The following is a 20926-nucleotide window of genomic DNA, read 5'->3' on the forward strand; positions in this document are numbered from 1 at the left end:
GAAGTAAATTTTTTTTTTTTTTGTCAGATAAATTTTTTTTCAGTGCTATAAGCAAGGAATTATTTGGTAACTGGCACTTTAATCCAAAGTGCTTTACACTGTGTCTCATTCACCCACACCAATGGAAGCAGAGCTACCATGCAAGTCACTAAATTGCCATCGGGAGCAACTTGGGGTTGAGTGTCTTGCCCAAGGACACTTCGGCACGTGGAGTCATGCGGGCTGGGAATCGAACTGCCAACCCTACGATTAGTGGACAACCCGCTCTACCAACTAAGTCACAGCCGCCCCGGCTATTTACAGTTAATTTGTAGTTCAAACAGAGACGGCACGGGTAGTTATTTAATGTCTCTATTATAAAATGTAATCTGCAGAAATATATAAACAAATTAAGCAAATATTCTCCGTAATAGCCTGTTGAACACTCAGTTGACATGCTAGTGGTGTAAAAAGTTTATTGTCCAGCAGATGTCAGTATGGAGCTTGGTTTCAAATGATTCCAATCATTTTTGCAGACACAAAAGCTTTGTTCACTCACTCAATAATGAACACCACTGAATGCAGTGACATAAAAGTACATTTCTGTGATTAAAAATAAACTCGTATTTTAATGTGCATGTCTGGTACTGTGTAGATTATGATCTCCAGGTGGCTTTGATGGAGGCTCTGTGTAGAATGACTTCCCATGCCCAGCGGAGGGAACTGGCTGATCAGTGGTTCAGCATGGAATTTGTTGCCTCTGCATTCACCAAGATTCAGGACTCAGAGTTTGAGACTGTGAGTAATCATGTGCTAATGAAGTTTTTGACTCAATTTAAAAAAAACAAACAAAAAAAAAATTTACATGGAAGGACCTGAATAAGGAGTTACCGATCTAACAAGTGACATAAAACTAAAATGATCAGATTCATTCATAGGTTCATTCGTCAGCTCTTCCTACTGAATATGATCTACAAGCCAGTACACTTGTTTAAGTAACTCTGGATGTACTAATTTATTCTGATATCTGCTTCTTAAATGTATTACTTACCCAGATAAATAAATAAATAATTTAAGGCTAACTAAAGACACCCCTCTTATGTTAGTAGGGATGTACATTTGAGGCCAAAAGTTTACATACATCTAGGCTAAAGTCATTCAAACTGTGGTTTTCACAACTCCACACAATTTATGTTACCATACATTTCCTGTGTTAATTGTGTCAATTAAGGGTCATTTCAAAATAATAGCTGAGAGATAGGGTTATTTCAGCTTTTATTTATTTCACATTTGGGATGATTATGTTCAGATTAAAAGTCCAACTCTTTTTTTTTTCTCCATACATAGTGCTGATCAATGTCCTCCAAAAGGCTAGGTCCTCATCCTGGTGATCACCTGCAAACTTCAGTCTGACTTTTTTTTATGCCCTTCTTGGAGTAGGGGCTTCTTCCTTGCACGGCAGTCTTTGTTGTGACAGTCTCCATGTGATGTAGGACTCTACATATTTGCTAACTGATGCCTCCAGCTTCTTCACTAGTTCCTTTCTTTCCTTTAACCAGAGTTTGTTCATTCCAATGAGTTAATTTTCATGTCTGTTTGGCCCCCAAGATTTTTTTTATATTTGCATACAATTGTTTGTAGAGATGGTTATGGTATGCTCCTAAGGATGAACCAGACTTCTGGAGGTCCACAGCTTTTTTTCCCCCCCCCAGAAGTTTTGACTCGATTTGCTTGGATTTTCCCAGGGTATCAAAAGCACCACTGGCTCTAAAGGCTCTTTTACATTTGAAATTTAGCGCTAATGTGAACAAATTAGGCACCCTAATTGACTTTAACATGGAATGTGTGGAATGTCTTTAGCCTGTGTTTTTATGTAAACTTTTGGCCTCCAGTTTACCGACAGACTTTGACAGTAGTTTCAGGTCTAACATACTGTAAATTATAGGATTATATTAATTAATGGCATATTTTTCTTTCCTCATTAATTTCAAACAAGCGAATATAGGAGAGGCCGGTGAGTGAATGAACGTTTATAGCCTCTATAACGTAAGCGATAACTGAAAGTTCCATTAAATTGAACCGTAAACCAGAAAAAAGCATGATGTCTCGTTTAAAATTGTAATTGTTTGGGCTTAGTGGTTAGCACGTTCGCCTCACACCACCAGGGTCCGGGGTTCGAGTCTTGCCGGGGCCATGTGTGTACGGTGTTTGCATGTTCTCCCTGTGCTGTGGGGGTTTCCTCCAGGTACTCCCGTTTCCTCCCCCAGTCCAAAGACATGCATGGTAGGCTGATTGGCGTGTCTAAAGTGTCCGTAGTGTATGAATGGGTGTGTGTGAGTGTGTATGTGATTGTGCCCTGTGATGGACTGGCACCCTATCCAGGGTGTACCCTGCCATGTGCCTGATGCTCCTTGGAGCATAACTATACTGATACTGTTTCACACAAACTTAGTGTGTAGTTTGATTGCAGCGAGAAAATTATTCAATCCTAACTCCACCCAAATACTGAAAGTGAACCGAACATGGTGTCTCTTTTGTGTTGCGGACGACATTTTTTCTCTGGATGTGATCTAAAATGAGCTCTGAAGTGCAAACTGGCCAAAGATCAGAGCCCAGGGCTGCAGAAGTGTGTGGTGTTGTGGACATTTGAGGTGACAAACAAAAAGAGAAAATAATAATAATTATTAATAATTATTAATAATTTCAGTAATATATTGAGTATTGCTGTGTTCTGAGCTCAGGTGAGTTTTAATATTTCTACACACACTTTGTTTGCTTCTTTTTTTCCCCCCATCATCCCATTTCTGATCTATCATGAAGGAGTTTTGCACATGTGTTTTCAACCTTACACACTCCTCAGCGAATGTTTTTTGCTTTGTGGTTTGTTTAATTATGTACAGTGAAAAGAAAAAAAACAAATTGTAAATGTATCAGTTTCGCTATGATTCTGACTCAGAAACCGGACAAACAGGTGTGAAAGCACTCTAAAATGGAAAAAGTGGGATCAGCGCATCCCTAATAGATTGTGCTCTTTTCTTCCCAGGATTGCAGAAAATTTCTAAATCTAGTAAATGGAATGCAAGGTGATGATCGAAGGTACCTTTATTACCTCTGTCTCCGCTTCTCTTTCCTTACCCGTATCATACCGATGGACTTATTAATGCTGGAATGTTTTTCTTTTTGCAGTGTGTACTCCTATCCTTGTCTGGAGGTGTTTTTGGATAAGCATGTAGTAAGTATTCATTAACCCTTTAAGGCAAGGGTGCCAAATATCTGAAAAGGCCAGTGTGAAAACATAAAAACAGATTTCAGATATATACTCAAAGTTTCAGAATTTGGAGGTCTGGGGGAGATTATTACATTTGTAACCATATTACATTAACATTTTGACTAGTTTGTTATCGTGCCATCCAGATATGTTTACATTAGTTGTCCTTTTAGTGACCTCTAGTCGCACAAAGCCTGACTTCGTTGTGTACGTATATTTGCATCACATGGTGCAGGGTGTCTAGCCCCTGCACACCAATAAAGGCACGTGGGTTAACTATCTATATAAATGATGGCATAGTGTCAGGTATCCAGACAACAACCAAAAAACTGAGAAACATGGTCTTGACTTGACAAATCTGTTGGTTTTTTTTTTTGTTTGTTTTGTTTTTTTTAACCCAGAATCCCAATGATTTTTTTTTAATGAATCGGGACAACAGCATTTCTGCACATACTATAGACTAGACAAGAAAAGACATTTGTAATGACCATGTCAAATCAAAAACTCACCTCAAGAACAAGGAGAAATCAAGCTCTGCATGTGTACCACTACAAATAACAATAGAGGGAACAACAACAAAATCATCAGATGCAAGATTTTGTGGAGGATTTTGTGGATATTTCGGTAGAGTTGCACAAACCACTTGGAAAAAATGAAAACAATACGTCCTTTCTAAACTAGGAGGCGTACTGCAAAAAAATGAGAGCCGCCTACATCACACTCATTTGCCCCATGTCATTGAGCAACACGTAAACGAATCTCTTCGGCAGATAGTAAAATGTCATGCAGTGTTTTTTTTTGTTTTGTTTGTTTGGCGGCGGGGGGTCCAAAAAATGTGATCATATCCACGACCTAGCTTAAGTTATATTCCTCTCCACTTTCCTCTCTTAATCATGGACATACACAAGTTAAATGCAAGTAGCTCCCTCTTAATCTTGAATATTCTTGTGAATAAACGCTGAAAGTGAACGTACGAGTTACAAGCCAGGTCCATGTTCTCTGCATCTGATAAATTTCTTGGATTGGCTGTTATTTTGCTATAGACAAAGCGTGGTTTAAACTATAGATGCATCGTTTCACATATTCCATGATTTAGAATTCATTAAAAAACAATTAATCATTATGATTTTTTTTGTCAAAGATTGTAGCTGATTATGTGTACATTCTCATAATGCAAATATGTAAAAAATTAGAATTGTATAAGGTCAGAGGAAACCAAAAAAGGACAAAAATAGAATGTAATTTTGAAAAAACAAAACAAAAAACCCAAACCGATTTAATAAATACTAAGTCATGCTGTATTCAAGTGGTGTGGGAAGCTGGAAAATACCAGTTTTCCCTCTTCGAAATTGCACTCAAAGATTTTTTTTTGAAAGTGGGAAACTAGATTCTTTATAATACATTAATTTTAGAAATGTGACACATATCCGTTCATTCCTTTATATTCCTTCCTCTTTTTCTGGTGAGGATTGTGGTAGCAACAGGCTGAGAAGGTCAACCCAGATCTCTCTATCTCTAGAAAAATATTCCAGTTACTCCTGAGGGATCTCCAGACATTCCCAAGCCAAGTGTGAGATATAATACCTCTAACAGGTGCTGGGTCATGGCCATGTGGACACCACCCCAGGCCTTGTTTCTGGGGTCGAACCCAGTAACCTTAATTCATGCAGGGTACACTTAGTCATGTGATGTATAAAATGACGTTTCACCACTCTGGCAGTAAAAAACTGTTAACTTTAGATGATATAATTTTTTTATAGGTGATTTCCTAATTATAAATATTTGCTGCTGTGCGTCTTTAAATTTATAGTTTAGGCCTAGACTTGTACTTTTTTCAGAAAGACCCACTAGATGGCGCCGTATTACAAGTCAGAGGAAGAGGAGTGTTGGAGCTGAATTCTATCTACATGATCTGTTATATCTCCCTCACCCCCTATTAAATGGTAGTCTAATAGACTTCAATGTGAAATGACCCATTTAAAATGTAATTTTAAACCATCAGTGTCTCAAAGATAACATGCGAATCAGTAATCTAAATACTGATGTTTTATGACATCCCTAGTTAACTTGGCAGTTTTTTGGGGCTTTTTAAGATAACATTTGTCAGTTATCTTTTATATGTTTATGTATCTGATGCATTTCATTTTGTGTTTCCGTGCATACAGTGCTGTGATGGACTGTAGTAGTCAGGTGATACAGAGGGCAAATATAGTGTAGACTGTGCATGGGATTTCACAGAAGAAACATAATCTGAATGTATTCTCTATTTTATGACAAATTTAAAGCTGCTTCATGTCCTAAACAGTTTTATAATGAAATATGTTTTTTTGTTGTTGTTGTTTTTTAAAAGCAGCAGGAACATGTCTTGGATTCATATTAAAACCTATGATGGTTCTAAAAAATTTCCCAGCCAGGCTTTAAAAACTTTGTATTGTTCTTACAGTTGCTCATGCCTGTGGATGAGAACCTTGACGAGTTCTGGATTGACTTTAATCTAGGAAGCAAGAGCATCTCCTTCTATTTCTGTCTTGCTGATGATGACGCAAAGGTATTTTGTCTAGGATTTCTTCTGGTTCTAGTACTTTTTTATTTTCACATTGATTTCTACGTCTGGAACATTAACTGTGGGATTTTGGATTTTTATGGTATAGTTATGTTATGTAATTTTTCACATCACTTATTTCCCTGCAGGAGAGCCAATGGGACACTCTATGCATAACAGAAAATGAAGTCCACAGTTATACAGTGGAAGGTAAAATAAATGACAAATTAAGTAAGTCTAGTCAGTCTCAAGTTCTGAGTACATACATTTCAGATACATTTCATACAGTTTTCATAGTTGATTTGAACCTGATATGCTTAAAGGCTATGGATATGTCCATTAGAGAGAGTAAATACTTCATTATACTGTGTCCATCTTTCATATTTCCCAGAGGAGAAAGGTGTAAAAGTGCTGCAGCTGGTTTTAACTGAGCCAGTGTGCCTGAGCAGTATTGAGGGCACCAGACTCACTATCCACTTCAGTTCCTCCTTAGACATCCTCAAGCCCACCAAGAACGTCTATGGAGAAACCAAGAATAAAGTGAGTTGTGGCTGTATGTTTAAACACTTACTATTTGATTTGGAGCTTTTGAGTACAAACAATGGATGAACTAAGGCAGTGTGTACACTTTAGGAGGCTGGTTATAACTCATACAAAATGAAAATAAAAATATAAATTGTGTAATTGAAAACCGTCAGCATTTAACTGTAAAGTTGTTGATATCACAGACTTAATGTAATTGTATCACTGTAAAAATGAACTGAAAACTGAAGGTTTTTAAATTTGTTTCAGAAGTTTATTGGAAAGACCACCACATCTGTGGTAAAAACCACTGTTCAAATAATTCTGGATGAAGGAAGTTCACAGGTGAGGTCTTCTGGCTAAAAGTAGAACGTGCTAAAATGGTTTCTTTAAATAATAATTTGGCTGAGCATGTCACGTGTACAAAGATTGTGATTATTCCAGAAGGTACAAAGTATGGCTGTTTTATGACATTCATTTTTTATTTATTGTTTTATATGATTGTTTTTTCCAGCATTTAAGTTCTTAAAGCGTTAGCTTATGTAATGGTTGACAGGGTTCATACAGGTTCTTGTAGTGCTTAAAAGTGAGTTTAGTGTTTTGAAATTAAAGACTTGGAATACATGGAAAATCAGCATTTTTGTTCAAAAGTGCTTGAATATGAATTCAAATTTTTAGTGATACACAGTAAGAATCAAATTTAACAGATGTTTAAGTCCAATTATACAAATAATGTAAAGTTCTAGAAATCTATTATGATATGCAAAACAGCAGTCAAGTAATGAACTAGGCCTCTATTCTGTTTCTGTAAACATATTTCCACATTAATTTTGTTTGTTCAAAAGAGCAGCAATAGAACTAAAACCAACCTCAAACTGTAAACAACAGATGTAGCCTCAAGTCAAGAACAAAGTTTTGCAGGGCTACATGAATTTTAACATAATTGCTATACACATAGCAAATTGGACTGCTTTCTATTGAAGCAAGAGTGGCAGGTTTCTCTTCAAGAACAAAAGTTGCTCATCTTTCTGGTAGGAGAGACGCTTCCTGTTCTCATCAAGAACATGAGGTGCTGCACTGAATAGTCTACCTCTCTGTGCTGGTGCTTGGGGCAGTGTCAGAGCGTGAGGGACTTTGCACCTCATCACTTGTACACACCTGTTTCTCTGGCACGCTTTGCTGTGTGCTGCACGTCGATCCTTCAGCAGACGCGTTCATCACCTCCAGCTCTGCCTGTATCATTTCCCATGCACACTGCTTTTTCTCCGCATCAAAGTAACGCTCTTAAATTCTCAGATCTAGTAATGTTTCAATGGAACGATAACCGTCGGCTAGACCGAGAGTGAAATCTGAGCATTGAGGGGCGGGGTGTAGCGGCATGGCATATATTTTCAGTCTTTTTTCTCTTTCGGCCAAAAACCGGAAATTTACGTCATTTTACCTGCATGCAACTTTAACTACTCGTCAAACTTTATTGACTGCACAACCTATTTCTGTCTGTTCTGATAGCAACTTTTAAGCCAACTGAAATCTACAAAGCAACTCAAACAGTAGCCTAGCATCGCTCATGGTCAAACCAACACAAACCTTTTCTGACTGATCGATTTAGCGTTTCCAGTTCAACAGACTACAACTGTTGACACAGAGTTGTTTAGCCTGAGAAGGCTGGGAAGTGATGCCGTGATTCGGATGTCCCAAAACAGGTGTCAGACTTAACTCCCGCCAGCCCAATATGGCCTGCTGTCTCATTTCGTTCAGCCCTTGCAATATTTAAAATATTACTATATACTAGGTACTACTCAGTATTTTCACACTAGATCAATAACATCTAGAAATGGCAGCAGACCTGGAGCATAGCAGCCTCACATGTTTTGTGCAGGACAGTGGACAGTGTGCATTCTTGCATCTCTCAGTGTTGAAACGTAGATTAAAATCCACACCTATCTGCTGCGTTTGATGCAAGTGAGACTCAGGTAAAAAAAATTATTGGGGTGTTAGTCTTTGATGTGATTAACTTCAAATCCCAAAATGTATCACCCAGTGTAGAGACCTACAAAAAATAACAGTTGATGGCGCACGAAGACAAGAGAGATGGGAGATTAAGACTTTTTTTTTTTCTTAGCAGAGACAAGCCTATATAAGTTCTCCTTCAAATATATGTGCAATATTTGGAAAACACACATATGTTTATTAAAAATCATTAAACCATATAATAAATAAATGTTATCACCTAATACTATTTATGGTTGACCAGTTTCCGTTACTCCGTCTTGTTCATAGAAATGTCCTGTGGTACTTTCATAGCTGGTCATTGGTGTTAATCTGTAAAATAGATAATACATTACGAAAAAATTAATAGCCATAGTTTATGGCCCTTCAGAGGCTCACAAAAACGTTGATATGGCCTGGGCAGAATTTGAGTTTGACACTCCTGTCCTAAAATTTACATCGTAGGGCATCATAACATTGTAATACTAACATTCTAATAATGTTATGCGTTTGGTCTTTCTCCAAAAGTAACTCACTCTCACGTCACTCATCTTCAGCTGTTATTTGTCTAAGTATTTTCTCTCATGTGTTGTTTATATGTACATACCTTTTTGTTTAAATAGATTTTTTGCCATTTATATTGTTCAAAAAGGTACAGTGAAATACGTCTCATGTGAAGTCCTTGAAAATCGAATTTTGGTGCTTAAAAAGGTCCTTGAAGGTCCTTGATTTGAACTGCATGTTGTCTGTATGAACCCTGAGTTGGTAATAGTTCGCCTTCCACACTACAGTAAACCACTCTGGATTTATGTTATGTGAGCAGGTTCTTTTTCCTGAGAGTCAGGGCTCCTCTCAGCGCATGGGAAAAATCGTACCTTCTTCAGTGAGGAGTCAGTCGCTGAGATGCCTTGAGAGAGATGCCCAACACATCAGCCAGCAGGCAATAATATTTTATATGTACTGATTGTTCTTTTTAGTATATTATTTTATAATTCCTGCCAAGTACTTCTTTATAAATCCAGATTTCTGTGTGGGAGGTTGCACACGCACATTCCAGACCCATTTTTCTGTGTGCTCTGCCATTTATAAATAAGTCCCCAGCACGTGCCAGAATTCTGCAGCTTCTTTAATGTAGCCGTACGATACCCGCTAACTTTTCATCTTGTCCTTCCGTCTGTTTTGGAGGAACATCCTGTTCTTGGTAATGTCACTGTGCGGCCTCATTTTCTCCACTTGTTGATGATGGCCTTCACGGTGTACCAGGATACATCTAATGCTTTGGAAATTTCTTTGTAGCCCTCTCCTGGTCAGTACACTTGGATAATGAGATCCTGTACATACTTTGTAAGCTTTTTGTTGATCACAGCTTCAGCAGCTGGATGAAAGGAAGGGGTTAATCAGAAGTTAATCAGAATCACTTAATACATGACAAGTGTCTGATAATTACTTTGAACACATGTTTAAATGTGATCAGTTAATTCTGTTATAAAAGGATGGGCAAACACCCCCCCCCCCCTTTTTTTTTTGTATTTCAGTTTAATTTTGTTATTTGTTATATTACATTGAAGGTGGGAAAAGTCATTTGAATAATTTAGTTTCAGAGTTCTTGTTAGGGTGACTGATTTCATTGACTAATGTTTTCATTCAGATGTTCATAATATTCACTCACCTATTACAGATGATAACCCCATTAAGGAGTAAGGTGTCAGAGTCATGTATGTATGTCTCTGGAAGTGCAGGACGTAAACTTGGCAGAAGCCTGTTCAGCTGCGTGTTGCCTGCATGTAAGCCAAACTGTACATTTGTATATTGTTTTAGTGTAAATACAGCATTCATAAAGTATTTCTCTCTTTCATGCCTCATCATAGTTTCACCATTTGCAGCAAACAGTGTAGAAAGTATATAAAGAATTTTTTTTTTGTTTGGTCTCTCTCCTATGGTGTTTCACTATAGCTGCCCCAGGGAAGGCAAAGGTGAAACCAGCCCTAGAGATGGTAGCCTCCTCAAAGAAGAGGAAAGCATTTGAATCGAAAGAGCTGTTAACTGCCAAATTATCTCACAGTGTGCAGTCAGTTAGTTTGGAAAAGGAAAGCACAAGAAAACAGGTCTGTAGTAATTAGCCATGTGCAGTCCCTCTAAAAGGTCAGCCTTCTTTAATACTTACGAGTTGTGTGTCTGAGTCTATGTGTGTCTGTGTGTGTAAACAGTCAGTTCCAGCTCTACAGTGCCCAGAGATACAACAGAGCCAGGAAGGTCAACAAGTGATGGAAAAATACCACCGGGTAAGTTACAGTACAGTTGGGTGCATAAATATTTGGAATTTCAACTCGTATATAATGCGGTAGACAGCTAAAATAACAATAACTTTGTCGATGTGCAAATACTTTTGAACCTGGCTGTATGTTCAGTACAGTACTGTCCTGTTGTTTCTCTCTTTCTATCGGTTGTATCATTTTTCAGCCCTCATTTTAAACATGACTTTTTGTCTTTGTAGCACATTCCTGTAGAGAAAGTAGCGAAAATGGTGCAAGTTGACCAAGAGTCCCAGGAAGAGCCTTTGGGTATAGTTATGCTGTCTGTTCACTGTTAAGGATTTGAAGGATTTGTTATGTGTAATAACTGTAGAAACACCTGTAGAATTTTTTTTTTATAAAAATTGTTTTTGCATGTTTTATGAAAGATAACAGTATAGTACTGGACACCCAGCCAGCTGTGTGGAAAGAAACCTCTATGTAAGTGTTTATTTATTTGCAAAATATCGCTAATCACAAAATAATTGGAATATTTGATCAGTATATGCAATGCTTATTATATTTGTATTATTAAACTATACTAGCCTTTTTGAGTTGAGAAATCAAATTTTCTTCAAAGTGCATTCAGTTTTGTAAGACATTTCCAGTGTTTCATTCACATTTCAGTGCTCTTTGTCAGTGCTACATGTGAATATTGATTTTAGGTTTTACTCCATGTTTTACACCAGATTACCAAGTCCTAGCAGCTTTAACCAAAAGAGAATTTCTGTGTCTGGATCATTATTCCCATGTCAACCTGAACCTTCACATCAGTCCAAATCAGGTGATTGTAATGTCTTGAGACAGGACAACTTAGCTCTAATTCTCATTTGTTTAGTTGCATCGGTCCTCTAGTAGCAATACTTAGTGGGGTTACAGTGTCAGAGACCATTCAGTAATCATACAGCACATCGTTTCTTGCTCTGCATCTGTTTGTTCTCCAGAACCTCCACAGCACCCATTGTCAGCCCAGTGCAGCTTTGGAGGACTGAGCCACAAACAGCTTCATGCTCAGCTCACTCAAAGACTGGAGCAAGTACTGAGAGAGCGTGAGCAGCAGGAGCAAAACCAAGCAGAGCTTAGGGCTGCTGGAAAAGAGGCTGGACTTGTGAAAAAGCCACAGAGACCAACCCAAACTAAACTTGGTACAACTCAACAGAGTGGATGGGCTAAGGGCAACAGGGCTGACATGACCAACAATATGGTGAGAACCTTTAAAGTATTTTGTGGTTTAAAAAAAAACTCAACAAAAAATAGGATTAATTTTGCTTGTGAATATTTATTCATTAAAACTTAACAGTTTTTATATATGTGGGTAGTGTGATTATGTATAGTAATATAATTGTGCTAAAGTTACTGCTGTTTTTAAATATCATAATTACCCTGTGTGTATGCGCGTGCGCACACACCTCCGGAATGTCAAGGGGTTTTTTGTGTGTGCATGAATGAGGTTTAATAATTGAGATAACTACATTGAACTATATATTTTTTTCTTTTTTTCTTTAGAAGACAAAGAAAGCAGCTGAGAGCATGGTGAAGCAGATAAATAGCCATTATAAAAGCACCACCTGTAGTACAACAGCACAGGAGCATGTCTCCCGGTCTAACATTGCACCAACTAACAGAGAAAATAGACACATTAATTTATTTTTTCACTTTTGCCATCTATTAATTATTTAATCTGTTTCTGTTTCTTCAGTAGATACATTTTCAACAAGAGTTGGTGTCCAGATTCAGTTGTAAGTTTTCTCAAAATTGTACTGGTTTATCTTGATGGTTAAACTATTGACCAAACAAGTAGTACATTTTCCTTTCATTGTATTTATTTATTTTATTTATTAATTTTTTACATACTTATTACTGTAAATTATTTGTCTTGTTCCAGGCCAAGATCTCTGCTAATACACCTGGACTTCTGAAGTCATCTTCATATCAATCTAAGAAGCCATCAGATCAGATCAAGTACTGATTTAAAATGAGATCTTGGGAAATTGGATAGGAATTTTACATATTTTTAAATACTAAGAAGATTCGTTATCTATGTGATCTATTTGTCTGAGTGATCCATTATCTCAGATTCATCTTTTGACCTCATCTTTTGACCTCAAAACCCAAATGTCTAGGTATTTTTGTGTTGTCAACTGATTGGTGTGATTGGTGTTTTTGCTAGGGATGTTTATGCATTCAGTGTGGATGTGTCAGAGCTCAGTGAGGTAAAATCCTTGTTCCTTTTAGTTACATATATATTGTGTAATATATTCCGCAGGATTGTTTTATGTTGTTCATGTAGTCCTGATTCAGTCTGTTGCTTCCTAGAAAATAAATAAGAGGTCTACTGAAACGTCTGCAATGGAAAGCAGGTAATGAACCCTCTGGTGTCTTAATCAAGCTTTGTTGTGAACATAGTTCACAAAGGTGAATCTGATTTAATATTCACAATTACACGATTGATTAATTTGCTTTTCATCTTCCTACAATGTATTCAGCAGTTCCCTGATTCTTCCTAGCATCTCTAAGAAGTGTCCTCCTATGAAGGTCAGAGAATTATTAAGCCCATATATCAAGAATGGCAAGACCAATTTTTTTGTTTTTGCTATACACTGAAGACATTTTGGTTTGAGATCAAAAGACGAACATGAGATAATGTCAGAATTTCAGCTTTCATTTCCTGATATATAAATCTAGTTGTGTACACAACTTAGAACCCTGCTAAGTTTGAGCTCTGGCCTAGGGGAATAGTGCAGAGTTAGTAACATGAGCTAGAGATAGATGATGGATAGCTGGATTGTTGCGGGTAATGAAGAGACTGAGGGACTGGTGGTACGCTTACAGCATTTATTGCACCATACACAATTCACACAGAAGACACTTTGTAAAACAGCTTTAACAAGGGGCAAGTTGAATGACAACCAATGCAGGAGGTGGTCCCCTAGGGAGAGAACTAGATGGTACCAAAGGAAAGAACACCACCTTGCCTAAATGTAGAGATAACACTAGCTACTACTCTACCTCTCTTGGAGGGCAAAACATCGTTCCACGATGGCAGCCAACACTGGACATCCCATGGAACTGCAGGACAGGCCTGTTAATTTTCCATCTGTTTCAAGCCACGAATATTTTGATCACCTCTCAAAAGAAGAAAAACAATGGTATTTGAACAAACTGCACGTTTTGGGCATTTGCGATTCATATACGACATCCGCTGCATGTATTTCAGTCACTGAAAACATCAAAGTCCTGAGAGGATTTCCTACAAGAGGGTTATGTATCCAAACGTGAGTTTCCAAATGAATGAAAACTGAACTGCAACTATAACATCCACCTGCAATGCAAACAAAATCTAAATAGAATTTCAGAGAATAAAACTTTCCTTTTCATATTTTAAAAATGTATGTGGTCTAAAAACACAGGTTGAACGGTATGGATCAATCAATGTTGCCAAATCATAAATGACCAGTAGACAGCAGAGTAACGTGTATTAGAGCTCCCTGGCACAGCAGCGGTTTAGTAGCAGTGGAGTAGTGATGTGTCGTTCATAAACAAATCTTTAATATGACTCGGGAACAACGAGTTGTCTCAGAGTGATTCGTTCATTGTTAAACGTGCATGCACTGCAACATGCCTATAGGTCCTGTACAGGAAACAGAACTAATTACTTCACGTCTCGAGTCTTCGGGTTCGAGTCGTTCGCCGCATAAGCAATGCAACATGCAGTACTGGAAACATAAATGATTCTTCGAGTCGTTCGTTCATCACATCACAGCTGCACTGCATTCAGCCTATAGGGCGGTCACGTGATGAATGAATGACTTGAACCGAAAGCCTTGAGATGTGAACTAATCATTTCTGTTTCTGAGGAACAGACCTGACTAAAGAATGAACAGCTCGGATCGGGAGATGAGCTGAATTAACACACTGCATAGCCTGAAGACCTAATTCTAAGCAATTAATGAATCATTTCTGTTTCTCATAATTTGGCCTAGGCTGCATTCGCCTATAGTATTTTTTTTTTTATTCCAGATGTGATCAACGTTTGCTTAAGTACTGGGTGTGCCGTAGAATTTAACATGTAACATTTTGATTGCATTCTGAAATGAACGAAATGACTCGAAAAAAGATTCGTTCATTTTGCTGAATGAGATTCAAAGAGTAAAATGATCCGAGCTTCCCCAGGGCCGTAGTTTCCGGAATTACCAATTTCAACTAAAAATTACACAGTTCCCCCAATTTATTTATATACAATGCGCATTCAATTCTTTCATTAAACTAATATCAGGGAAGCCGCCTAATCAGACTTGAATTTAATACCCGAAGATTGTATCACCCAACACAACTCTGTTTTTAACACTGTAACAATAATCACTCTGATCATATGCTCTTCCTCTTATACTTCAGAAGAAGTAAAGAACGTTCATCAATGGTTAAAACACATGAAAAAGATCATCAGCTCAAACCCGATTCACGCTCAGAAGAGCACATCACAACTCGTCATCGTGATTAGAGAGACGTATCGCTTTCAAATCACATTTCCTAGCTATAAACTATAGAAATGATCCCTGAAAGTATAGTCTTAAACTCTGCAGCCTTCGGGCAATCGAGCACTTCAAATAACAGACACATCCTGAAGATGGAAGATTTTACATTCTACACATAACACGTGGAAATGAACAGTTGTCCACACAGACTATGCAAAAAACAAAGATGACGTGAATTAATTTCGAATCAAAGCGGAAAATAGATTTTTATAACGAATGAATGAACGTTCCCATCATGCTTTGCGCCTACAAGGCTTTGGGTTCGGTCTGCAGAACGGCGCGGGGCTGCACTTCTGGCGGGGCTACATGTGTCGCTCCGCCCATATCCGGTCTCATTGGTTAGTGGCAATGTAATGACGTCGACTCCTCAGCATGTTGTAAATGTATGGTCGCTTCCGCTTTCAGTCTCAGTGGCTAGCACAAATGGAAGCCGGAAGTGATTTTTACACTCAGTGCTTGCAAGCGTTCCCACGGGTTATTGTGAACGTTGTCAGTCGCATTACGAGGTTGGCATCTGTCATTCCCTCTAGTAAGAAGGAGAATGGTTTTAACCTGTATGTTTCGAGTTATACAGACCAGTGGTTTTCAAAGTGGGGGCCGCCAGGGGGCGCCCGGGGGTCCTCAGCAATTTGGTGTGAAAAATAAATTGTCACTCAGACAACCACACACACACACAATCAATTCCTAATGTAATGTAATGATGTGAGATGTAATTATTAATAATAAAAAAGGGGGATATATTCTGAAGTCTGTATTTTTAATGTGTTTTAAAGACATCTTGCAAAAGGGGGGCCTCGGTCAAATGTTAATGCCATTTGAGGGGCCTTGCCCTGGAAAAGTTTGGGAACCATGATATAGACAACTTTGAGGGTCTCAAGCTAACAAGCTAGGTAGCATGACAGTTCATTCTTTATAAATTTAAGTTTCTATTTAATTAACCTTTTTAGGTATTCTGTTTTTATAGTTAATATATTGTTATATATATATATATATATATATATATATATATATATATATATATATATATATATATATATATATTTTTTTTTTTTAAAAAGACCTTTTGCACGTGTAGTGTCATGCCTTAATCTAATGCTTACTTAAATTAATAAAAATGTTTTCTAATACCAGCCTGCTCTTATTTACTGTGCTGAGCTGCTTTTTCTCAACAATGGACATGTTCATACTCACGTACAGAAAATGTGAAAGATATATGAAAGTTCCACTTTTTGAATTAAATTGCAGAAAAAAATGAACTTTTCCACGATATTCAAATTTTTTGAGATGCATTTGTATGTGTGCATGTATATATTTAATTTCATTATTTTGAAGCCATTTCTTTGCATGTGCCTAAAATACACAGTACTATATATATATATATATATATATATATATATATATATATATATATATATATATATATAAAAAGTACTGTATTTTAGGCACATGCAAAAAAATGGCTTCAAAATAATGAAATTAAATGTTTCTATATATATAAAAAAAAATACAGTAAAGAGTAGTAAACAGTAGTAAATGAAAGTCTATATTTGGTGTGACAAAAAAATGAAAATAGTAGTCTCCTGTACAATTTGTGTGTTTTATAAGGAAATGAGCTTTAAGTTTTATTGAGTATCTTACAGAATCAGCCACAGTTTCTCTGGAGACATTGGCTGTCTCACTTGCTTCTTATTTTTGCAGCAAAACCCAGCAGCCTTAATTGTGTTTTTTTGTCTGAAAAGTGTCTCTTACGTAATATGCTGGTTTCTTTAATGACATACAAACATTTTTCTATAACATTTCATTTTGTGCTAGAAAACTAATGTTTGGGAATCTCAAATTGTACAGACTCGATAATGTAGAAGTCATAAAATAAAAATCTATAACAAGGTTTGTACTAAAAAAAAAAATAGGGTGTCTAAAACTTTTGTGCAGTCCTGTGTATGTGTGTGTGTGTATACATATATAGGGGCGCACGGTGGCTTAGTGGTTAGCACGTGGTAAACTGATTGGCATGTCCAAAGTGTCCGTAGTGTATGAATGGGTGTGTGAGTGTGGGTATGAGTATGTGAGTGTGCCCTATGATGGATTGGCACCCTGAAGGAAGGTATATATATATATATATATATATATATATATATATATATATATATATATATATATATATATATATATGTGTGTGTGTGTGTGTGTGTGTGTGTGTGTGTATATATATATATATATATATATATATATATATATATATATATATATATATATATACACACACACACACATATATATTTATATATATATATATATATAAATATATATGTGTGTGTGTGTGTATGTATATATATATATATATATATATATATATATATATATATATATATATATATATATATACATACAATACTATGCAAAAGTGTATACAGCGTATAACGTGCCATCCATCAATGTGGGTGTCTGAGTGATCCATTATCTCAGATTCATCTTTTGACCTCAAAACCCAAATGTCTTCAGTGTATAGCAAAAACAAAATATGTGGCCTTGTCGTTCCAATGCTTTCAGAGGGAACTGTGTATTGGGTTTTGTTTTGTTTTTTGTCCATATAGTGCAGCCGTACTTCAAATGTATGTTTGTGATTTTTGTATATATTTGTTGTGTGTGTATGTGTAGCCTCCTGCTCGTAATGTGAAGAAGCATCTGTTCAGTGACACTGATACTGACAATTTGACTGAAATTAGCTGGACAAAATCAACCAACAGGAGACCTAAGCCTAAAGTAGCAGACTACACGAGACAGCCAGTTAAGCCCACTCATTCTCCTGCGAACCTCACATGTATGCCTTTTGCACAACTATGTTATTTTTGTTTGTTCTGGGGAAAAGTCCTAAAACACAGTATACAAATTCTTTGACAATGGAGAGGAATTCCTTAATCTTAATTTTAACTTCTTAATCATTTATTGCGTCTTTGAGGTATTGAGTCTTTTTATGATGATTTAAATATTATTTGAAAATCAACCTTACCTCCTTAACAAAATGTTTTGCCTTTCCAAATTCAGTACAAATCCTGTTTCCTACAATGGGTATTACTTACCAAACTGGAGATGAACAGATTTATTTGTAAATCAGGAGCATTTACACAAGAAAAGTGGTATTCATGACAATCGAGTTAGTTGGATCCTAAGAGAGTGATCCCAGGAGAGTGATCCTCCTATATAAAAGTCCTATGTATCCTATGAGGAACTGAGGTTGTGAAAACTTGTATATAAGGTAATGTAATGTAAACTAATGTAAACCTTGACTGAGGCTTCAAATTGTATAATTGGCATATCTTACTGCAATTTTCTATATATTGATTATAATTTTAAATTGTTCATTTGTTTTAATTACACAAATTTTGTGTATGTGAACAAAATGAACATTTTGCATATTAAAGACTTTAAAAAAAGTGATCCATCAGAAATCTGTTCATTAAGACAAAAAACCCCATAGATACCCAATTAGGACAAAAGAAATGACACCCCATAAAAGGAGAACAGGTTTGTGTGTGTCTGTGTTAGCCGACATGCTTGCAGTGGCTTATCTGCATTACTGGAAGATTTAGCACACCCTGCCCTTAGGTTGCACTCTTAAGTCATTAAGTCACGTGTAAATCTTGGGAGAATTTTTGGTTTGGTTTGGCCTACAGAAACATGCATATCCAACTTTACTAAAAGATTTATAAATGAGGCCCTATGTTTGCTTTTTTTCTTTGGTATAATAGTCACTGTTTCCTCAGTATTGCCTTGTCTTATGAATGGGGAAAAGAAGCTATCAATAAAATTCTTACTCTCTTTTAGTTGAAACTCCAAACATACACATTCCCTCACCAAAGGCTGCAAAAGCATTGCCTAAATCAAAGAGGGTAAGTGAATATATACTACTGAAGTAGAACGATGTCATAATTTTTAAATGTTCTTTAACATTGTCTAATTAATGGTATGTTTCTCTCATTGACATGTCTTTTTGTACGGGACTATGCTGGATTTAACTAAATTTCAGAAAAGGCAGAAGAAGGTGGTAGAAGAAAAGCATAAGAAAAGCAAGGATGTTGCGAGCAGAAAACCCACAGACAGGCCCCAAAGAACCTCAGTTCTGACCAAATCCTACAGAGAGTTGTCTGACTCTGGGAGTGAATCAGATACCAATGAACCACCTCCAGCAAAGGCAGGATTCTGTCGCATCTATAAATAATCTGAACTGTAATCCCTTGTGTGTTTGCTACTCAGTGACACATTTAACTCATCTCTCATTAAACAGATGTTTATCATCAAAAAGCCAGAAAAGCCTCAGATTACAGCTTCAGTTCAGAACAGGGCTGCTGTAGTCAAACCACCTGTCAAAAAAACCTGTCAACTCAGGTCAACGACAGTCCATAAGGCAGTGAAGGAGAAACAGGAAAAAGAATTATCTAATCATGAAAACTCAAAGCAAAAGAAGATGATTGCTGCTGTTCTGGAGTCCACCAAAGGACAGGAAAATGTTTTGGCCCGTAAAATTGCTCCTTTCTGTTCTTCTCTCCGCTCTAACATAATTCAGTGTAAGATATGTTTTTTTTCCTGCTGTAAAAGCTGTCCCCATACAAGCCTTGTCTTTTTGGTAATGTTAAATGTATTTATATGTGTATCTGGCATTAGCGGCAGAGAAGAGTACAGCCACGCTGACATCTGCTCTTGCACCAGTGGGTCCTATGTTTAAGGTACAGACTTTTGCCTTTATATAAAAATCTGAACATTAAATGTTTTCTTATGTTGTCTTCACTTGAAGATTTTTAAAAAAAACTCATTTGTTCAACTTTCGCGTAATGGAATTTAATGGTTAAACAACCACAGAAGTCTCAGGTGCTTCAGACTTCTTCAGTCCAAGCCACGGGGCAAGAAGGAAAGGTAAATGGCATAACTAAGAAAGCTAAGAAAGAGAACGAACAACCAGGAAAAAACACAACACATTCAGTGACAGGCAGCAAGTTTATGGAGGAGAGAGAGGTCAGCGAAGTATTGGGTTCTGAACAGTCAAAAAACAGGAAGAATTTGCTTTCTCCAGCATCAACAAAAGAATCTTGGGCCTCCAAATACACTTCTTTCTGCATTTCGCCATTCTCCATTGAGAAGATAAGAAGTAAGAAATTGGCTACTTATTTACTTTATATCATTAAAAATGTTAGCTACTGTTTGATGTTTAAGGTATGTGAGTTATTTCCTTTAGCTGCAGAGGAAAATGCATCCTTATCCAGATCTCCTCTGACACCCCTCAAACCATTGTGCATCTCTCCTGTTGGTGCCATCTCTCCTCCCCTGGAGTTGCCTAGCCATCTGAGAGGGATCCAAGCATCCTCCTTCTATAAGACTTCAGGAGGACGGGATAGTGCCACACGTCTTCCTCACCCTTTTGTAACCCCTGTGGCTCAAGAGGTATGTCTGCCAAGAACTAGGACTGCACCAAAATCGAGTATGTCAATAATGAAAATCCACCAACATGAATTTATAGTTAAAGCATCGTTTACTTAACCGTCAGCAAATGTGCCTAATAATGTAAGAGTACATAAGTGTCTACATTTGTGTAAAGTACACTGCTTAATAGGGCTGTGCAATATGGCGATACGTATGGTAAGACAATAGATATGTCTATTGATAGATATTTTCCCATATTGTTTATATCGCCAATGTTGCAAAAAAACACTTTTTGGCAGCCGATTCACATCACTAAGGTCGGAACTAGGAGCTGCTAACGTTGTGCTGTAACAAAAACAAGCATAACTCAAAACTGCCCACAACA

The 20926-nt window shown here is 37.0% G+C and overlaps 1 protein-coding gene and 1 non-coding gene across 9 annotated transcripts in view; one reads left to right on the forward strand and one right to left on the reverse strand.

Annotated features, from left to right (window-relative positions):
• The window catches only part of sycp2 (synaptonemal complex protein 2), a 39790-nt gene that overhangs the window by 9005 nt on the left and 9859 nt on the right, over positions 1–20926 (forward strand). For 4 of the 8 annotated variants that reach the window (XM_017487462.3, XM_053686126.1, XM_017487468.3 and 1 more), the window contains 28 exons: positions 635–777; positions 3023–3075; positions 3166–3211; positions 5691–5795; positions 5939–5999; positions 6181–6329; positions 6582–6656; positions 9124–9240; positions 9979–10084; positions 10254–10405; positions 10508–10582; positions 10795–10861; positions 10981–11032; positions 11281–11375; positions 11536–11795; positions 12098–12192; positions 12291–12330; positions 12477–12553; positions 12762–12804; positions 12908–12951; positions 13078–13126; positions 17785–17947; positions 18952–19016; positions 19154–19318; positions 19412–19691; positions 19789–19850; positions 19984–20269; positions 20357–20562. In XM_017487462.3, coding sequence (XP_017342951.1) covers positions 635–777; positions 3023–3075; positions 3166–3211; positions 5691–5795; positions 5939–5999; positions 6181–6329; positions 6582–6656; positions 9124–9240; positions 9979–10084; positions 10254–10405; positions 10508–10582; positions 10795–10861; positions 10981–11032; positions 11281–11375; positions 11536–11795; positions 12098–12192; positions 12291–12330; positions 12477–12553; positions 12762–12804; positions 12908–12951; positions 13078–13126; positions 17785–17947; positions 18952–19016; positions 19154–19318; positions 19412–19691; positions 19789–19850; positions 19984–20269; positions 20357–20562 — 3131 coding nt within the window. The remainder of the gene's footprint in view (positions 1–634; positions 778–3022; positions 3076–3165; positions 3212–5690; positions 5796–5938; positions 6000–6180; positions 6330–6581; positions 6657–9123; positions 9241–9978; positions 10085–10253; positions 10406–10507; positions 10583–10794; positions 10862–10980; positions 11033–11280; positions 11376–11535; positions 11796–12097; positions 12193–12290; positions 12331–12476; positions 12554–12761; positions 12805–12907; positions 12952–13077; positions 13127–17784; positions 17948–18951; positions 19017–19153; positions 19319–19411; positions 19692–19788; positions 19851–19983; positions 20270–20356; positions 20563–20926) is intronic. The other 4 variants (XM_017487465.3, XM_017487467.3, XM_017487466.2 and 1 more) reach the window with 4 other exon arrangements.
• Positions 14950–15163, reverse strand: LOC124628990 (small nucleolar RNA U3). Its single transcript, XR_006983824.1, has one exon. It is a non-coding gene; the product is annotated as a small nucleolar RNA U3 (small nucleolar RNA).

This window comes from Ictalurus punctatus, chromosome 15 (assembly GCF_001660625.3).
Source record: "Ictalurus punctatus breed USDA103 chromosome 15, Coco_2.0, whole genome shotgun sequence".
Classification (NCBI taxonomy): Eukaryota; Metazoa; Chordata; class Actinopteri; order Siluriformes; family Ictaluridae; genus Ictalurus; species Ictalurus punctatus.